Source organism: Diabrotica undecimpunctata, chromosome 5, assembly GCF_040954645.1.
Source record: "Diabrotica undecimpunctata isolate CICGRU chromosome 5, icDiaUnde3, whole genome shotgun sequence".
NCBI lineage: Eukaryota > Metazoa > Arthropoda > Insecta > Coleoptera > Chrysomelidae > Diabrotica > Diabrotica undecimpunctata.
The window spans coordinates 160,610,323-160,632,794 of NC_092807.1; the positions used below are offsets into that span (position 1 = coordinate 160,610,323).

General features: G+C 32.8%; 1 protein-coding gene across 1 annotated transcript in view; it reads left to right on the forward strand.

The window, feature by feature from the left end:
- LOC140442050 (cdc42 homolog) overlaps positions 1-22,472 on the forward strand; it is a 177,853-nt gene that overhangs the window by 129,796 nt on the left and 25,585 nt on the right. Inside the window, exon 2 of the mRNA XM_072533104.1 lies at positions 10,874-10,932. Coding sequence (XP_072389205.1) covers positions 10,874-10,932 — 59 coding nt within the window. The remainder of the gene's footprint in view (positions 1-10,873; positions 10,933-22,472) is intronic.

The following is a 22,472-nucleotide window of genomic DNA, read 5'->3' on the forward strand; positions in this document are numbered from 1 at the left end:
TCTGGTATAATATATCACTATATTGACACCATCCCGGAATATATTCTTTTCGATAACCTCTAGGCATACTCTTCTTAGCTGTGCTTATAACAGCCCCGACAAAACTACCATAGTTGTTAGTGATAGGAGGTATCCAGCTCAGGCACTTATCAAGGTCGAAAGCGAACTTCCCCCGTCTGCTCGTGAAAAGTTCCATCTTGGTCTTGAAATTGACTTAATTAGGGGAATTTGTATGCCCAGCTTTACAATGACTGGGCGATGCTGGCTGTGTGGAAAATCTGGAAGAATACTTCTTGTAGTCGCCAGAGGGGCGTTGTTACGGTCACTTGATACGAAATATAAGTCGGGGTTGTACGCTCTGTTTCATGCAGCTGATTTAAATGTGCTTTTGTCTTTAGCATCAAAAATGAGGCATAGGAATTTTACTAAGGCATCCCCATTTATATCATTCTCCCTGTATTGACCCTGCTCGTGATAACTATTTTGAAATCTCCTACATACACCGCTGGATGGGTATAAGTTTCTAGAACGTGCGTTGGTCATTGCTTGCCTGGAGGTTTATAGACGTTGGTGATTGTGATGCTGCCGACTTTTGTAACAACAGTTTGTATGTTGTCATCAGAGGAGGTGGTAACAAGCGATGCGTTTTCTATTTTTGTTTTTATGTATGTGGCTGTGCCGTATGTTTGATGATAGGTAGCACCCAGCAGTTCGTAACCTAGTATTTTTCCCCTTTTTCGGAGATCATGTTCTGTTTCACAATATTCTCTATGACAAAATAATAAAACTAACACAATGACAATTGTTGAATAACAATTTAAAAGCATACACTAATAAAAACGGACTAACAATTTTCTAAACATAATCTCTTTTAGATTTAATTTTTCTTGTACCACTACCTAATATTCTCTTTGATAAACATTAGGCTGTATAAAGGTAGTTACACTAATAGTCGTAATAATTAAACAGCAATTTTAGGTGAAAACAATACATAAACTTAAATCGTACTAATTTTATCAGAGTAGTTTACGTGAATAAGTAAAGAAAATAAGGAAATATATATTTAGTTAAATATTAATCACACCTAATTTTAAAATGCTTTTCCTACTGCAAAGTGACTGCGAAATACGCATAGAAGGTGAACTGCATACGTAGAAGCTATTTTTCTATTATTGAAAGCTCTTTTATGTTCTGCTATACGTTTGTTAAAAGTTCTACCAGTTTGACCGATGTAAGTTTTTGGGCAGCCGCTACATTTACTGCAAAAATTAGGGTTTTTTGCAATTATCTCGGTCAGCTGTTTATGTATTTTAACTTAGAAACTCGCTAGTTAAAGAACTTTTTAAGATCTACAACTTTTGTTTGACCTACTAAAAACGTTTTATAGACAAAAATTTTTTTTTAACTTTTTAATAGAAATTAAAAAAATAAATCTTTTATATGTGGAGTTAATTGTTACTCAAATAAAATGATTTATTGTTTCTTAAACACTTTTCACTTTTTGTACATAGTGTAGTTGAGCTTGTTTATGTACATATATATTGTATAATATTCTATTGTTAAATGGCGAATGAGTAATGTTTACAAAATTGTACAAAAAGCAATAAATCTTGTAAGATAATTAGTAGAAGGTGCATGATATATTTGACCTACTTAGATAAATTATTAATCCTTTTGTTTTTATTCCTATACAGAATATATATTTAGCAATGGATTTAACTTTTACCTTATACGATTTTTTATGACGACTTAAAGAAATATGATGGGAATTTCATTTGGTTTCAAGTCAATGCTCTTGTTAAATTGGTGATAAATATTATGCAAAGTATGAAATTAACTTTCTTTTCCAAAGATAATTTTACACTTTAATCCCTACAAAAAATTTCCATTTATAAATGCCACAGAGAGCATTTTAACTCTAACATTTAAATAAACTTTAAAAATTATTATGACAGGCATTACTTACGTTGAGTTTTCGTATTACTGACTCATTGTCAGGTTACATCTGATGTTTTCACTAGAGATATCGACTATTTTTAATTGAAAATTTGCTTTACTTTATGTTTCAATTTTTACTTCGGATTTTTTTATTGCTACAAAGTACTTTTCTCGTTATTAAATGTTGATCATCATCATAAGTGGCTTGACGATCCGTTGTGGATCTTCATGGCAACTTCCCTTTATCTTCTGACCTTCAGGCCATCTTGTAAAACACTGCACCGTGTCTCTCATACTTCTGCCCACTATAACTATATCGTCAGCGAATGCGAGAATTTGTGTCGATCTATTAAAAATAGTTCCATTAATTCTAATATTTAATTGTCTGATTGCCTTTTCCAAGGCAATATTAAAGAGGAGATACACCAGCGCGTCCCCCTGTCTAAAAATGTTACGTATACAGTGTACTATACTATGGAGTGGAATCATGGACGTTAAATCTAGACACAATGAGACGACTTAACGCCTTTGAAATGTGGACCTATAGAAGAATTATGAAGGTTTCCTGGGTAGATAGAGTTACGAACAATGAGGCACTGAGAAGAATAGGTAAAGAGAAGGAAGTTGAACTAACAATTAAAGAAAGAAAGCTACAGTATCTCGGACATGTAATACGGGGCGAGAAGTATGGCATCCTGCGACTCATAATGCAAGGAAAGATAGATGGCAGAAGAAGCATCGGAAGAAGACGAATTTCATGGCTCAAGAACCTGAGAGAATGGTTTGGATGCAGCTCAAAACAACTTTTTAGAGCTACTGCCTCAAAAATTAAAATAGCTATGATGATTGCCAACCTCCCTAGCGGAGATGGTACCTGAAGAAGAAGAAGAAGTCCCCCTGTCTTAGACCTTTATTAATGTCAAAGAACGTAGAGTTTTCTTCTTCAATTCTAACGCATGAGCTTAGGTGCATTATATAATGCAGCTCTTTTCACACTGTTATAGGCTGCTTTGAAGTCGACGAAGACAGGGTGTGTATCTATGTTATATTTTAGTGACTTTTGTAGAGTCTGCCTATGTGCTTGAATTTGATGTGTAGTTGACTTTCCAGCAGTAAATCCGCATTGATATTGACCTACAATATCTTTCAAACAATACATTGCTGAAGATTTGATACGCAGATGCTAACAGAGTAATGCCTCTATAGTTCTTACACTCCAGTTAATCACCTTTTTTTGTGCAGCGAACATATTATTCCCTTTAGCCACTCATCTGGTACCAATTCGTTCAGCCATATAAGTACTATTAGTGTATGGATTGGTGCAAAAAGTTGATCACTACCTATTTTATACATTTGGCATTTGACACTTCTTCTCTTGTTGGGTCTTCACTGTGTAGTTGACGTTGATTTTGTTGATTGTCTATGTTGTAACCTCTTTCAATATCGTTTATATTTAGATGTTCGCTGAAATGTTGTGCCCATCTCTTAAGAACTGAGTTTTTATCATATAGAATTTCACCGTTAATGTCTTTACAAATTTTTAATCGTGGTTTAAATTCTCGATGGCAACGAGTTTGCCTTAATCCATAACCACTCTTACTTGCTTGTTTAAAGTTAGTCCAGCCTCTTTTTTACTAACTATAATATTATCCAATAGAACCTGCAATTCTTTTACTGACTATATTTAAAATCAGTTTTTGTTCCAGAAAACATAGATACTGTGCACAAAATAATATTGTCATCTGACGATCTATAACTACAGCTTTGGGAGTATAGCAGGATATACTTTAACAATTTTCAATTGAAGGTGACTCATCTACAAACTGGACTGAAAGCGAATGAAAACAATGTTAAATGTCAGAAGTAAATTTTTACTCGCGCTTACCGGGGTCATTTTTATTGTGTAAGCTTCGCCAATGTGAAAACTTGAAAAGTAAGATGGTTCCATAAAATTTGCTTCCGTAACAATATACCTTCTGCTTATTGCGAATGGTTAAACAAGTTCGTTGAATATTTAGAAACATTGGCAAAGCTGTCAACACTTCGCTGGTGTATATATTTACATCCTTGGAAAGAGTGGTAATGGGAGAAATAGTTTATTCGTTCGGTTTCTTCATGACCAAGCGTCCATATTTGCATAGGCAGGGTGTGTTCCTTTTATGCATTCTGTGTTCTGCAATTTTTCAGTCACGTGGTTCGCAGAGGTGACGATAGTTACCGGAGACCACTGGAAAAAAATTGCTAGGAATATTGGAAGATGTCACGATCCTCAGTAATGGAAATACGATAAGAGAGACATATTTCTAATGATGAATAGGTTGCCAATGTGAGTCCAGAATACTAATGCCTAGGAGATGAGTAAATGCCCACAATTTTAAGTAGTTTTTTATTGTTATAGAATTTTAGGCTACCGGTTTCGAGGCTAACAATATATGCCCCATCATCAGGCTACAGTACCTAGGTATTATGTTAAAATCAAAATTAAATTAATTAAGCAAAAAACTATAACCTTAATTAAGTAAAAAAGTTGATACTATATATACTGTTAATTAAATGAGAATTGTAAAAATTAATTTAGATTCATCTCTATGAGGGACAGATATCATTCTGAGAACGTTTCTTTCAAATACCAGTGGTGAAGGTTTACAATGTGTTTAATGTGAATATAATTCAAATACATATTAGTATTATTATTATTAGTATTAGTATATATATAGTAATAAGTAAATTACCTTTTTTGTGCAAAACAGCTAATTGTTCCGACAGTTATTGCATAAATATCGCGAGCGAATCTCTATAATTAAAGTTTCGGTTATACCGTCTGCTCTTAACGCTGTAATTTTTAAAAACTAGTCTGGACCTTGCCTTGAGGGAAGTCATAGCCGTTTTCCAAATTATCTTACGTCGAGTTAAGAATTAGCGGTTAACAATGTACATTGCAAGTAACATATACAGTGATGAGTGTCTTACCACCCGGCTTTTTAACGTAAGAGATAGAAAACACAGTTACCTTGTGAAATAAAGAGATGACGACCACTAACGACAGTCTCACACCTTTAGACGTTAGATTCGAGCTAAATCACCTCGGTCATAATTATTATACGTAACGTCGAATGTTGTGTGACGTATTTCCATTTTTTAATTTCGCATAAAGTAAAAACTGAGTGACCACAATAAAGCAAAAATGTGTAGTGATTATTTAATCTAAAGTTTTAACGTCTGTTCGACATTGCGATACAGACATCGCAGACGATTAGAGTTCAAAACCCACATGTGGTTTTCTTCTTTTTTTTTTTTTTAGTAATTCGAAATTATGCAAAGATCGTTTGAATCACTAAACAAAACTAAACAAAAACTAAAGTTAAAACAAATATTGTATATATATATATATTGTAAATATATATTATTGACAAAATAGTATCGTCGTACTTTCGAAAATAAAGTAAAAACTTTTAAAGAATGTTTAAATAAGTAAAAATTCTACAAAAATAAAAAAATATCCGTGGCCACTAATCAAACGATTAGGAAAAGTCGCACTGAGATATTCACTGACGATGCGAGAATTATGTGCAGGACAACCATCGTGTTGAAATCATATGGAATCGAAAGGTATTGGTAAATTACAAAGGGCTGGGACAATTTCATTTTGCAGAAGTTCCAAGTATTTCCGCCCAGTCAACATACCGTCTATAAAAAATGGACCAATGACATGATTCCCTATTATGCCTCCCCAAACATTTACTTTTCGAAGACGCTGGGTACGAGCGACATAAATCTGACGAGGATTTCCTCGAGATCAATACCTAGCATTGATTGAATTGTGATGGCCATGCAATGAAAACGTACATTCATCGGTGAACAAAACGTTCTCTAAAAAATGTATCTTGATGTGACATTTCCATTGCAGTTTGACAAAATTCTAAACGTCTATATTGATCCCCAGGGAATTGTTCGTTGGATTTATTAAGTTTATAGGGACGGTATCGATGTCTTTACAAAATTTCACCTACTCTAAATCTTGGAATTCCACATTGTTCTCCGAGACGAGGTGTTGATTGGGTAGGATTTTGCTCAATACTTGCACAAATCAAAGTGTCCCTTAGTTCCAAATCTGGATTTACCTCCCTTCGTCTACGAACTCCTCTTGGATCGAACACGGATCCATAAGTAAAAAAATTACGTATAATAGACTGAATTGTTGATCGTGATGGAGCCGGCCTATTTGGAAACATATTTACAAATTGTTGTCTAATCATGTTGTCTGATAATCCATTCACATGCCAGACAACAATTTTCATTTTTTCCTCGACCGTTAAAATCCTTTTCACGAATTGTTTTTTCAATAAAAAGTTTCTGTTTACCGTAAAAAACACTTCTCGATGTGTTATTATTTGATAACTTGAAGGCTTGATGATTTGGTTAGCTATAAAGCAGGTAGCTGTTCGCGCGCATCCATTCCAATGTCGTCAATTGTTTTGAAAATCATTACCTGTACAGAGGAATTGATATTAACACTGAGAATTTAGTGATGGATTGAATGATTAAACTAAATAAAGAAAAAGAAGCAGAATATTACAGAGCAGAATTATACAATCTTTTATTAACAACTATTTAAATTAAAAATTAAAATAGTCGATTCTGCTTCAAATATTATATTCGCGCAAGTTTATAACCATTAAATACTCCATTCTTCTTAATTATTAAATATTACACAACTTCGATTTCATTAAATCTTCCAATACCGGATGTCTCTCACCCACATTAAACAACAATATTTAGCTAACATTTTTGATTTCGCGATAACCTACAATATAATAAAAAACACAATAATTTATCTTCCAAATAATTTCTTATTCGGTATTTTATTATTAAGCTTTAAATTATTTTGTTTAAATCATAGTATGTTAAAATTACAGCAACCAATATTTTTGGCAATTTTGCGAATAAATAATCGTATTATTAATTATATTAATATGTAATATTAATATTACATATTAGTATTATTAATAGTTAAACGTATTGTTTCAAGAACAAAATATGTTTGAAATGTCAGATGTCGTTAGTTCAGATTTCTTTCCTAGGTGGCGTAGTTACCTTACGGGACAAATAGTGTGACGTGTCCTAGCCTTTTATATAAATAAATAGATATTTGGAACAATCAACGTATTTTTAAGTACCTACTTAGATACCTCTTATTAATTTCTAAATATCACGTTTTTAAATTGAAATAAGACTTCCTTTTGACTAGGATTACTTGTAGAACGGTAAGACTTTTTAGTAAACATACATTCTTATCCTTTACTTTTGTTGTGTGATCAATTAATTCATTCCTAACAACAGATGTTCTCATTTTAAGCTGTTTAGCCATTACCTGTTTAACGGGTTTCAATTGGAGATGGGTAGCGACCGTTGGTGAATAGTTGAGAAAGTGCAGTAGAGAAATCTCGTCAAATTATGTTGTTTAGTTAATGAATTTTTATTTGAATAATAGTTTATTAAAAACAATTGAGGACCCTAGAAGTAAAGGGATCTAAGTGACTTTTAGTAAATATTGAGATAACTGCTTCGCCGAACTGGAAATCTCTCATTCTATTTGGAGGTAAAGAAATCTAAGCGATAACTCTAACAGGTGCTGCGTTCTAGTGACAAGTTACTCCTCTAAGCCAACTAAGAGTAGGGCTTGGAAGAGAAGTGGTACATGCGCATTTGTAGCCCTGTTCCACTGTGTCAGACTGTTAGTTGAGTTTTGTTATCATTTTGGATGAGTAGTAATATTATAGCTCCTCTGTTGTTATAGTGATACTTAATTGTAAATTGCAGTGTTTTACGTTGTTGTAAATTACAGTGTTTTTAAGAAGAGTTCGTTTTTTTTAAGCTTTAAATGACATGGATGTACGTAACTTAAAAAGAACAAAGAACTTAAAAATACAACATACTCGAGTAATGATTTTTATTATAAAAAATATTAAATTTTAATTTTTTTAATTTTTTGTTGGATATTTCAACAGAATGAATCATAAATTGACATCAACACCTTGAAATCAACACATAATTTGGAATAATCCTTTCTTCGCCAAAAACTGGTCGTTTCGAATTGTAAACTTTTTTTAACGTCGGCAACTTTGTTCGATTAGGTGCAAGCTTTTGAAGGCGTTTAGCATTACCATGTGGTCTTTTAAGATTATCGATTGCCTTGAAAGCTGTCTGAGAGAAAGAAGTTTTATAAAAATATTTAAATGGTTATGATGTAAATGGCGTTGTTATATAAGAAGGAAATGTTACATGGATCCTTTTTCTTTATTTTTAGCTAACTACGATTGTCTAGTACGTCACATTATTTGGATCCTTTCGACTTTCGGAACTTCAAGAGATATCGTTGCCACCTTTGACTAGAAAGGATACAGCCTTAGAGGCGTTCAGGCATAATCCCACGGATGGTAGCTTCGCACTATTATCCGCTCTAGTAAGTGCGTCAGCCAAATGTCCGAACCTGCGGTTCCTCTCGTACTGAGTAGGATTATTATCGCAACGACGAGTCATCAGTAGAACTAACCTGTCTCACGACGGTCTAATCCCAGCTCACGTTCCCTGTCTATGAGTGAACAATCCAACGCTTAGGGAATTCTGCTTCGCAATGATAAGAACAGCCGACATCGAAGGATCAAAAAGCGACGTCGCTATGAACGCTTGACCGCCACAAGCCAGTTATTCCTGTGACTTTTCTGGCACCTCTTGCTGAAAACTCTTTAAGCCAAAAGGATCGATAGGCCGTGCTTTCGCAGTCCCTATGCATACTGAACATCAGGATCAATTTGTTGGGTATTTGTAAGGAACGATTGTATATTTCTTTCAACAGCATCAAAATTATTGACATTTTGAAGATTATAAAGTGCTAAACAGCCTTCTCTATTTTCTTTCACATGCTCATTTTGCATTAAATCTTTTGTCGCGTCAGACTCAGTATTAGTAGTATTTGACACATTAGGATCTATATCCTTTTTGCTGGTGTAAGAACACAATAATAATGACTACTTGTTTCTCTTGAAAGGGAATTTTTTCCCAGCAATTATTTTCTATTTCGAGAATACCATTATTTTGCTCGCCTCTTTTGGTTCACTTTCCAGAAAATCTTTTGTCGCAGTCCTGCCTGGGACCTGTCTTTTTTTAATTGGAGTGAGGAAACTATGTTTCCTCACTCCCTTCTGGCTTCTTTTTAAAATAAATTTATTTTAAGCAATCATTGATATACTTCGTTGATTTGCTCATTTTGGTCGCTGCATACGGCAGCCTGCATTATACGACTTGCCCTTGAACTCATTTTATCTGTATTGTACAACAATCTGATGTATTATATAAAAAAGCTTGCTTAAATGTTTGCTGTTGTAGGTTATACTCGAAATAGGAGTTTTGTTTTGCTTGTGGCAGGACTAAATATAACTAAATTTAGTAGCATATTTGTAGGTATTTAAAAGTTAATCAGTTCATTTTTTTCTTCGGCATACAGATTCTTAATAAATCGATTCCCTCCTACAAGGTGGCGTTTTTTATGGAGAAGCCGTGAGGTATTAGCAGTAAATTTTTTGCATCTTTTTGGGGCTCCCAAATTTTACATTTTTAGCAAAATTCAGCTTGTTTGTATGGTTTTAATGACAACTGCACTAGAAGTTCTTCTGGACCTTTTATTTTTAAAACAAAAATCGGTTGCCTGTAAAGTCGGTTTTACGGGCGAAGATTTTACGTGACAACGTCTTTTTCTCGGTAGAATATTTATTGATATGAATATTATTAAATTGCACAATAGTTGTTTGCAGTTGAAACGCGCTGTTTCTTCTCAATCGACTGAATTACGATTGATTGCAGAGTGATTTAAACTAATAATTTACTTAACACTATCAACATTTGTCAATAGTATGACATAACCTGTAAACTCAGTTTCTCAACTTTTGTGTCAATCTAACAATTAATCAATCAATCATAGTTTACGATAATGAAATATTAGTGTACAATTATTTACCTTTATTGTTGTAGTTGTTGTAAATGACGAATCTAAGCACTCCACATTTTCACTACAGACACAGCTGACGATACTTTAACCACACGTGTGAACTTGTATTATGACGCTTTCTCGGTTTTCCAACGCCAAGAACGCTCGAGAAAGACAGAGACACAAGCACGCACCGATTCAACGCGTCTAATTCTCTAGTGCTGCGCGCGCAGCGGACCGATCATGTTTGAGTGGGAGAGAGACGCAAGGCATTCGCCGGTCCGGCGGGCCTCTCTCTCGTTCGGTGACTCATCGTAACAGACGTGAGCGGGCGTTACACTTTTTCATGAGTGACTCCGAGCCACAACCTAATTTAAGACGTTGTCACGTCAAAATATGGTTTCTCGTTAAAAAGTACCTGCTTTTTTGGACTGTTTCTATATGTTTTGCTATTACTAGTGAAAAACTTAAAAATTGAGTTATATAAAACTAGAAAACGGATGCAAATGTTAAACATCAAGCAACAAACAAGGACCAAGTTATGTCAAAATATCAGAATATTGAAAACAAGACATTAAGAATGTCCAAACCCAATTATATGGGGCGAATACTAAAACTATAACCCATTTTTGTTTAAAGATAAAATATTTGTAATAATTAAATATTTTTTCTCTAGTTTTTTATTCACATAATACATGCTTATATTATATATTATAATATAATATATGTCTTTATTTTTTGTTTATTTTTTGTTTATATATCTTGTGCAATAAAAACATTATGTGGTACCTCGTATAAGAAGCATATAATTTTTTTTTTCAATTTGTTACCTGTTGTATGTACTGCTGTAATTTGTCGCTACCCTCTAGATAAACAACCTTTGAACACCTGAGCTTTAGACTCGTTCAGTCATTGGATGTTCCGACTTATGCCATTTTTTTTCTTTTGCAGTTCAAGTGCAGGTGAATGGTAAACCTGTGAGGGTAGAGCTCTGTGATACAGCTGGAGAGGTAAGAAGCTTTATAATTTTATAGTGTATTTTTTCTTTATTTGTGCAGGTAGATGACAGACGGGTCATTTCTTGTTTGGTGTAGGAAATAGAAAATATAGGATATTATTAACGGTTTTACACTAAGTTTTTTGATATTTAAGTCGATATATATTTACTTAGCAAATAATATGAAAATATTCTAAACAATGTATTCTTTAGTGCCATGTAATTTTTGATTCTTCATTATCAATTATTACCATCGATACCTCAAAATGCTCGTGGGCAGACTTAACACGTTCGCTGCAGAATTTTATTTCAGAAGTTATTATTATTTCTTCTGTGAGTAATGAAATTTTGATAATATGCTGCTATACAAAGAAAACACCAAACGTGTAATCAGGGAAGCAATAGATATTAAAAAACATCAAAAATGTTTACATTTTTACAACATAAAATACAACACAAAAGATGATTCCCAAAGACTTCCAACTGCATGGAAACCAATTCTACACAAAAACGTATAAATCAATCTGCAGAGCTAATCTCACTTGACAATGGCAAGTGTGACGTTGCCGAAACGTCGTCAACAAAATGGTTTTTCTAAAAACCAAAATTATTCAACGGGGAGTCAAACCGCAGAAATCACATACAGCTCTCACGAAAAGCTCAAATCCAATTTATAAAAAAATTGCTCCTGTAGTAACCTTTCCCAAGTTAATTTTTTTCTATTCTATCTTGAGAGCCTGGAATGAGGAACAAATCCCAGAAGAGTGGTGTATTGGGATCATTTGCCCGCTACACAAAAAGGGCGATGAATTAGAATGTAGAAACTATAGGGGAATAACCCTCCTTAATACAGCATACAAAATATTTTCGAGTATTTTATATGGTCGCCTGAGTGAATATTCAGAGGAGCTTCTTGGCGAATATCAAAGTGGTTTTAGGCCTGGTCGATCAACAACAGACCAGATCTTTGTGCTAAGGCAAATACTGGAAAAAACCAATGAATTTAATATCGACACATACCATCTTTTCGTAGATTTTAAATCGGCCTATGATAGTGTCCTAAGAAATAAATTGTATGAAGCCATGGATGAATTCCACATCCCCGATAAACTGATAAGATTGGTTAAGGCTACAATGCGTAAAGTTGTTTGCAAAGTCCAAATACAGGGCGAACAATCACAGTCATTTGAAACGCATGTTGGGCTGCGACAGGGAGATGCGCTGGCGTGTCTCCTTTTCAACATAGCTTTGGAAAAGGCGGTTAGGGATGCCCAAATAGACAGCAGAGGAAACATTTTTAATAAATCATCCCAAATTTTGTTGATCTAGTTGCCCGCACAACACGCAAGCTAGAAGAAATGTATACCACCTTGTCACACGCCTCAAAAAATATGGGCCTGCAAGTAAATGAAAATAAAACTAAGATAATGGCATCAACGCCCAACAATAGAGCCAGAAACATCGGCCACCAATTCACGGTTGATAATTCTACCTTTGAAGTGGTGGACAAATTCACATACTTAGGCTCCCTGATCACCAAGGAGAACGTCATGACGGAAGAAATCAAGCGAAGAATAATCCTAGCAAACAAATGCTATTTTGGACTGAGTAGACATATGAGAAGCAGAAACTTAAGCCAAAAAACAAAAATAACCATATACAAAACCCTTATACAACCAGTGTTGACATATGGGTCGGAAGCATGGACCATTTCCAAGGCAGATGAAAATCTCCTGCTTATATTTGAACGAAGGATCCTGAGAAGAATATTTGGTGGCATCTGTGAAAATGGTGTTTGGAGAAGGAGGTACAACTACGAGATATATCACAGATATAAACATATATTTGGTGGTAAAGACGTAGTATCCTTTATAAAAATAGGAAGACTAAGATGGGCAGGACATCTGGCAAGATCACAGCAGAACAAGCTAGAAGAATCCTTATGTCACAACCTGTGGGAAGTAGAAAAAGGGGTAGACCAAAACTCAGATGGAGGGGTGGTGTAGATGAGGATGGTAGACAAATAGGCGCAGCAAACTGGCAACAGTTGGCAATGGATAGAACTGACTGGCGTAATAGACTTGGGAAGGTCGAGGCTCTTTTATAGGGCTGTAGCACCAATGATGATGATGATCTTGACTGCACCATACTGATGATGACCAAATAGTTGAAAATACGTAGTTACGGTTAGCTGCCACCTTGTATATCATTTTGTATTTTTTTTCCTTGTTGCCATTGCTAATATTCCAATATTTTTACCTTGTAAAAGAAGTGTAAAATTATACTCTTATTTTTGCGAAGAGATAACAGTTTAAATTAATCTAAAACGAGTTTCTTATTATATGAAATATATAACATAACAAATATTAAACCTACCTAAAACTTAAGTAGGTGGAGGGATTTTTTTTTGACAAACGATTGCCACCAAATCCGCCTATTGTATCTAAGGTATATCAAAAGCTTTCTTTGTGACTTTGTGACTCCTTTTTAATTGTGACAAAACATATTTTGGACCTATTCTTGTTTTATTTTTACAGAAGATTTCGCATTTTTGGCAGATATCCTTTGCTAGTGAATCCATATTCTTAATGTAGTGTATTAAAATTTCTAATTTTGTTTGATACTTTACCAGCACAAATATGACCATAAAATTTATAAGTTTTTGTTATTAACTCTATTCCAAAATCTTTGGATAAAATTTTTTTTTTTTCATTTTGCTTTATCTATATGTCTCCTCATATGTCGATTATTGTTTTATGGTTTTCTGTTCTTCAAAATGTTTCAGCATTTCATATGTTTTCAAAGACAGGGTTCCTAAAAAGGCAGTGGGCTGCTACATTTTCTTTTCCAGATTAGTTCCAGATGTCGAATGCAAATTGTGAAAGAAAATGTGTCATAGCTAGTTATTCTTCATCTGGTCTTGTACGAAGTTCTCTTCCCTCAAGGAGATTGTGATCAGTAATAACTACAAATTTTCGTCCCATTGAATTGCTAAAATTTTATTGCTTCTTTAATTGCAAGGCATTCTAAAAATATGGCTGTTTTATTATTTGATATTTATTTAATTTTTTTGAAAAGTGAGCTACTGATTTCTTTTCTCCATATCTTTGTTTTTGTTTCAGAACTGCACCAATTCCCAAAATACTAGCATCTTCATATATAGTTGTAGTAGAATTTGGGTCAAAAATAGATAGAAAAGGTTCCGAGCAGAGGATATCTATCAAAAGCTGTTTGGCATCTTAAAAACCAGTGAGATTTGATATCTTTTCTAAGTAAATTATGTAATGGCTCTAATAACCTAGCTGAATCTTTTATATATTCGTGGTAAAAATTAACTTTTACCAAAAACTGTCGTATTTTTTTTCTCGTGGCTGTTGTGTCTCGTGTGCTAGAAAATTGCTAATTGATATTAAATTGTCATGTAGTGGACGAACTGAATTGTGTCCTACAATATAAATATTTTACCTCTTCTCTGGCAAAATTACCTTTTAGAAGTTCTAGCCTAAATCCCACTTCGAGAATTGCTTCCATGAGTCTTTCTATATCATCTAAGTGTTCTTTAAATGATAATGAAAATATTAAAGTGTCATCTATGTAATTTATACAAAATGATAATATTACTTAAAATTCTTTGAAATATTGCTGGGGATGTTTTAACTCCAAAAGGTAAGCATTTCCATTGTCGAAATGCTTACCATTGCATGACCATTTTGTGTAACGAAGGTTGTCTTATTTTATAATCCACAAGGAAACTAAGTTCCTGTACTAATTCCTATATTTTTCAAGAACCAAACTTTCCACCTGTGTCTAGTTTCCATTTTCCAGGTACCAAATGTTATTGAAACATAAAGGGCCTTATATTAGAATCTTTTCCATCACACCACTTGACACTGTATAGTTGGTTGCCTAACTATAATCACATAATTTTCTCATCACAATTTCATCTCACATACATAATTTAAAACAACAACATTGATGGTTGATACTGTTTAATTTTTTAATTTTATTTCAACTTTCACAATTTTAAATATATTACTTCATATATTAACGGTGGCTTCTGTCTCAAATAGACACATACAGTTACACTGACTGCTCTGTCATGACTTCCGTCATAACCTGTTAAGATTGTCATTTCAATCAGTTGCTTTAATAAAGTCCTCGTAGACATACCGTCTCAGGACTTGCAACTTACTGTAGAGTCATATGTCGCCATGTTACCAATCCAACGGTAACTTTACCATCCTATTTGTAAACACGACATAATGTAAACTAAACTTCATATATTAATTTTTCAAGGGTTTTTACCCTCATATTTAGTGGCTACATTCATGTAATATATTGTAAGTATTAACCACATTTCACATTAACCTTAGTCAAAATTTAAATCATTTCATGTTCTTTTTAATTAAGTGGTTAAATATTTTAGGACACTGATGATGGAATACTTATTCCGAAAACGTTTTGTCTTTTTAACATAGCCCGACTGGGTTTTTTATATACCTTTTTATAAAGGATTTTATTGGAAAATGTCTTATTTTATCTTTTATTCGAACTGGAATACACCAAAAGTAGAATTTATGTCTAAAGAAGTGAAGAATCTACCATTCCGTGTTTTGGCTAAAATCTTGTCAATTAACGAAAAAGGTTACGGTTCAGGAATAATCAATTTGTTTAATTTACGAAAATCAATACACAAACTGGTTTTCCATGCCTCATCTTTTTTAAAAGCCAATGTAACCGGCTGCAAATGGTGAGGATACATTTGGCGAGCAGGAGATGAAGCAGTGGGGACTAATCCACCCAAGAAATAGGATCTAGAAAGCATCCGCGGTTTAACCCCACGCTGGAGTGTTATATATATATATATATATATATATATATATATATATATATATATATATATATATATATATATATATATATATATATAATATTACAAATATCCTGTAAGATAAGATTATAAATATTCTAAGATACTACTAATTACTACATTAAGATGCCACTTGATCAATAAATTGCATACTAATATAGACTAAACCTTAAAGTGTTCTCTAATAAGGCCGTTTATTGTTATTGGTTGTCTTGATTTGATACCTTTCAATCAAAAATATAAAACTCGGGTGCAGTTGGCATAATATAGCATTCGCACGACTGTAACTACCTTGAGATTTAAAATAAAAATAGTCGTTTCTACATAACTGACTTCATCTCTAAAACACACCTTACACGATACTAAATGTTACACCTAGATGCATGTTGTAAAGGTATCGATGTTTATTCACTTATGCTGGCTATTTATTTGCATACCGTGTAAAGGAGAAATATCCATGGGAAAGTTTTCTAATGCATTTTTCTGTTTTTTTTTTTATCTGTTGAGAACAATATATCTTTTCTCAAATTTTACCAGATGAAAATAAAATATCGATAAACAACGTTCCGAGATAATTTAAAAAACTTTAATGGGTAGTGTAACATGTAGGGGAAAGTATTGTACCTTGGACCATTTTTGGACGATATTTGGGTAAAGTTAAGGTTAAATAAAGAAATTATGGATAAACAAGATTCCTTTATTTAATCAGTTTTGTAATATGCATTTACAATTTTAACATAAATGAAATAAGTACTTGAAAAATAAGTAAATAAAAGAATCACTCTCTGGTCTGAGGTACAACATAAGGTTATATCTTAAAACAACTAACGTTGTATCTTGGAACAACTCCTTATTGTACATATTTTGTAAGAGAAAACATGTAATGTAACTTAAAAATAAACTTCATTTAACAATGTAAATGACTGATGAACTAAACAACATTGTATTGACTAAAATCAACTGCAAATATAAATTGTGCCCCTTGCTGTTTTGACAAACCTACAGGTTTATGTTCAGGAAGACGCAGTATCACATCAGAATGAAATTTCTAGATGCTACCTTACCATCAGTTTTCTTGTAAAATTTAACGTTATAACCGTCATCTAGGACATTAATAATTTTAGCTACAAAAGTCACTTTATTTTTTATGCAGCGAATTCTACTAAATTACTACTGTTAATTTGATAATTTTCTTCATTTTCTTTGTCTTGCGCTACTGCTATAATTTTCTCAAAAAACTCTTCTTTATCTGATGACGAATCCTGCAGTGTAAGACTTACTTCACTTTAATCTTCTCTACTTTTATTTGTTTTTTTGTTTATTATTTTCCTAGAGATTCATGATCTTTTGTTTCATATTTTTATAGGTGCCCCAATCCTAACCCCTTGTCGTTTACTTATCCAACAAATCCTGAGTGCCGTCCGCATAAGTTTCGATTTGTTTTGCTTGCTCTATCTTCGCCCGCAGTAATTTCTATCCCCAATCTTCTACCCCTTATAATCTTATCCTATGGTAGGCAAAATATTTTCGTTACAACTTCTAAAATTTTGGTGAATATTTTTTGCATAGCTGCAATAACTCTTTCTTTGAGTAAACCTTCTACTGGCACTACTATTTCTTTAGTTATTAGCCACTCCAAGAGTTCTTGCTTTCTCCATTTAGTGTTAGGTTACGGTTCCTTTAATCTTCAATGGTTACTGGCATTCTCTATGACTCTTACAGAATTGGTCGGTAATAAATCTATCATTTGACTGAAATATTCCTCAAAAATATCAGCAGTCGTTTCTTCATGGTAGTAGTTCGTAGAATTTTAAATAAAATCTAGCCTCCATCAACAAATCTCTTATCTCCTCCAATATAAGTGATAATTTAACTGCGATCTTTACCATTTACAAATTTTAAGCCCGTAAAAAAACCTTCAATAAATGCCTGACGAGCATAACTTTTTTTACAAAATGCCTTTCATTCATTCATTCATGGTTTATGTAAATAAAAAATATTTTTGCCTTCTCTCCTTAATTTTCGACTTTTTCTTAAATATGATCTCCTCCAACAAATAAATTCTTAAAAAAAAATTATTAAAAATCTTTTATAAAAGGTATATAATTTAAAAAACCCAATCGGGCTATATCACAAAACGTTTTCGGAATCCATATTCCATCATCAGTGCACTAGGTGGGTATCCATGTATTGAGCCACTAAATATGTGGGTAAAAACCCGTTAAAAATTGTTTTTTTAAATTTAGTTTACATTATATGGTGGTAAATAATATGATGTTAAAGTTACCAGTGGATTTGGTAACATGGCGCATGTTACCATGTGACGCCATGGTTTACGCCATGTATTTGGTTTAAGCTAAGCCATATCTTAATTAATTTTTATCCTACAGAAAAAACTAAAAGACCCAAAATGTTTAAGAAAGTAAAACCTATATTTTTAACTTTTTAAAATTTTGAGATTATCACTAATACTTTTTAAATTGTTTTGGAAAAGAACCAATTTTTACCAATTAAGTACACAATTTAATAAGCTATATTTTTGCAAAAATATTTTTTTCAATAAAATACTTACTTTTTGAGTTATTTGTGACTAACCGTCTAAAAACGTGGTTTTTATTTTGAAAAATGAATATTTTCACTCGCAATAGCTCAAAAAGTATTGACTTGGTTAAAAAACTCTACAGAACAAAAGTTGCTTAGAATACGTCAGTTTATCTATTTCCGGACTTACTTTGTACATATGTTTTATCACTCCCGAAAAGAGTAGGCTTTCGTCCCTTTAGTAAAAGCAACCCTTGAGTCTAAAAGTGAAATGGATGGTAAGAGAAACCTAAATCCATATTTTCCAGTAAAGTCGTCGCGATGACGAAAATTTCACTCCAAAACGATCATTTACTGGCATATAAAAAGTAGATTTCTATGACTAATATTTACTGTGTATTATATTGAAATTAGTTTTTGCGGTCACTTTGTACACTCCACTTAAAACACACTAGTACGCACGAAACCTGTTAGATTTTTTATATTATGACACAGGCAATCTTCTAAGGCCAAGAATCTGGGCTGTATTGTGTGTAATATTCGAAAGGCAATCCGAAGATATTAGCTTTCAAATTACAGAAGAAACAATTCACTCTCGGCTTTCGCTTCAGGAGGTAATTATAATTTGTAATACTTATAATTTAACACTGGTTTTATATTTGTATAATGATATTTGTTATTGAAGTAATACACGAAAGATTGGAGATAATTTTATTACTGTGTGACATTTACAATCAGTTTAGAAAATCTAATCAATTTGAATCAAGAAACAATTCAAAAATCTTGTATTGGTTGCTTGTATTTTCCTACTAATTTAGTTTTAGCATTTAGAATTTTTTTAACTCTAGAACCAAAACGTGGAAAACTAAGACACCAACCACAACGCAGGGTCGCAGATGAACTATTTTTAAAATCAGTTCGAATTTAACTTTTCATTTAAAAAATTTGACTATTTCAAGTAAGTTTTTAAATAGTCTACTCGTATTAAATATCTCGTACACTTTTAACGAGATACAGCAAATTAAAACTATGATTAACGCGTTCGCGGACAGTATGGCATAACAAAGTGTTCCCAGAAAGGTACATCTTTTAAGAACGTTATTATGAATATAACATATACTTTTGACAAAAAAATGGGAAGCGACAAATACCGTCTTGTCCCCAGCAAAGTATATTTTCGTGAACTGCCTATACTATGGCTTTTCCCGTCACACGAAAACTTAGAGGGGAACGGACGAATTGATTAAAAACAACAATTTTATTGTCCATGGTAATCTTCAAATTAAGGTTCCATGCAAACAGCTGACCTGCTGTGGCATGTTTTAGGTACTAGGTCTCCTTTCGTATAGATTTTAATGCATAATGTTTGTATCTCAAATGGTAGGATTTATTTGGATCTCTTTTGTTTGGTATTTTATAGAGAAAGGAAATTTCTAGAATAAAATGAGTGTTGCCGTTTGCTATTTCTTGATCCGGTCGCCGTCTTTTGCCACCATCTAATTGTCCAGTTTTCAATAAGTTTCTTCCATTATGCTGATCTTTATCAATTCCCAAATATTCTTTTTACAGTTTCTTCTCGAAACTGAAGGAACGATAACTGTTTGTTTAATTTTTTTTATATGAAATGCATTTCAAAGAGAAGTGTCTACTAGATGGAACATTACCTTTTTGATACCCTCTAATACTTTTTCTCGGAGATGAATAATAAATAATCATCTGGTCACTGTGGTCAACATAAACTTGTTGTCTAATGTAAAACTAATCAATTTAAGATGATATTTCGTGATATCCCTCCATTTTGAAACGTATACTTGACCACATCGGCTCCAATGGCGCTCACCTTTCTTTAACTTGGCTTTTAACGATTGCGGCAAAATTTCCTTTGCGATTTTTTCGTAAGATACCAGTTTTATGGGTTTTTCGACGAAATATTTTGAAAAGGGAGAGGCTATTATAAAAGTGGCTTATCATGATATGATGTCCACGATCTAGGAATCTCTACCAGAGAGAGAACTAATTGCTCAAGTTATGGTACACAATCGCTTCTGTTGTTTTTCCAGAATATATTTTTAAATTTAGCACGTAATTATCGGTGGTACAAACAGAGTAAAATTTTATTTATCAAGATTGCCATCAAGATTTTGTGCCAACATAACATAAATGTTAGAGAAGAATGTTAAGAATGTCGTGGATCTCCGCAGGACATATATTTTAATTCTAAATGAGCTAAAAGTCAGCAAACGGCTACCCAGCAAAGTCCAACAATTAAAATACTTTGGGCATGTTATGAGAGCAGACACAGAAAACATAGAAAGACTTATTATCCAAGGAAAGGTAGAAGGCCGAAGAGGACGAGGAAGATCCCCAACAAGATCCATCAATTTACAGGAATATGAAGGAATATGCAAAAGACCTCTAAGAGTTTAAAGTAATGACCTTAAACAGAGATCATTGGAGATGGATAATACACGACAATACAATGACCACGACACTCCCTCCGGGGGTCAGGTTTGAAGAGAGATTTATTTGTACTATTGAAAATTATATCCAAATTGTCGTTGATGACAAATAGCTGCCATATTTCTTTCACGTTTTCTGCATCTTTGGATCTTCCTTTTGGACCAGGTAAATGCAAAACAATATTTTTTAAAGGTGTTCTTATTTTCTTGGTCAATAATGGCTGAGAGCATCACTTAAAACCATCACGATCAGAAAATCGGAGACAATTTTCTTTAGGTTACGCGGTATGTTCTATGTTCACAATGCCCTCATTGCTTTTCTTCTCCTCCTGTACTTCTTCTAATGTATATTCAACAGGTATAGAATCATGGACTAAACTGCCATCCTTATCTTTACTAGTTTCTCCATCTAAAGACTCTTGGCCACTAATATGTTCACTTGATTCGTCTTTGTATATATTTTCCTCATCGGAAAGTTCCTTTTCCGTAAGAGGACGCCTTCTTACATGTAATGTCTTTTTTTAGCAAGTCATATCTTTTTACTCCCCATTTTTGTATAATAGTAATGATTAGGAGAAAAAAAAACAAACAAAACAAATAGAATTGGTCCAACTGAGGTGGAAGCTGATCTTGCTGCTTTTATGTCCTTTTTCACTGCGGAAAGAATTATTCACCTGCAAAAATCAAGAGAAAGTCACCGAAACTACTATTCCGTTGCCTCTTCAAAACGAAATTTTTGAAGTTATACTTGTATACGCACGGTCGGCGTTGGAAATGTGCATGAGAGTGAATCTGTGAAACCATTACATATGTAAGATAATGAGTAAGAGAGAGACAGAAGATATATTTTCTCTCTCTTCCTCTCTCGAGAATAAAAATGTTCCTTTTAAAAATGTTCCTTTTGTATATATATTTAATATTATATATATTATATATATAATATTATATATATATATATATATATATATATATATATATATATATATATATATATATATATATATATATATATAATATATATATAATATAATATGTATTAATATTATTATTTATGTGATATGTTTTGTATTATTTAAAATTAAATGTTTATAATTATTTTAGGCTTTTGTATTTCAAAATAATCACTGTTTTACCGAGAACTGTCAATTTTGAAATCCGTTAGTGTCATGTCTAATTGGCAAATCCTTTACGTGTTTGGTTCATACGCTGATGGTTGTGAGTTCGAATCCCAATTATGAATTTCCTTTTTTATTTTTGAAATATTTAAAAACCTCACGTTAATCTTATTAAATATATGTAATATACGCAAAAAACATAAATTTTAAAATAAAATGAAAATTTACAACATAATCCGAGTTGTTGGTTTTTTATTTTTATCTTCGTAAAGTAAGTTATATTGGCAGTTTTAAATACTTATGAATATTACATTTTAATTTATATTGTATTATTATATTGAATTATGTTGCAGTGTATTTATTGTATTGTAATTTTTATATTAATAACAAAATAAACAATGAATTTTACTGCAGAGTATGTGTAAAAATTTTTTTTGCATTCAACTCCTTTTATACATATATAAAAATAAAAATATATATTTTCATTAAAATATTGATACAATCCTTCATTTACTATACTCCTAAACTCCATTCGCTTAGCTCGGGCACATTTTGACAGATTCATTGT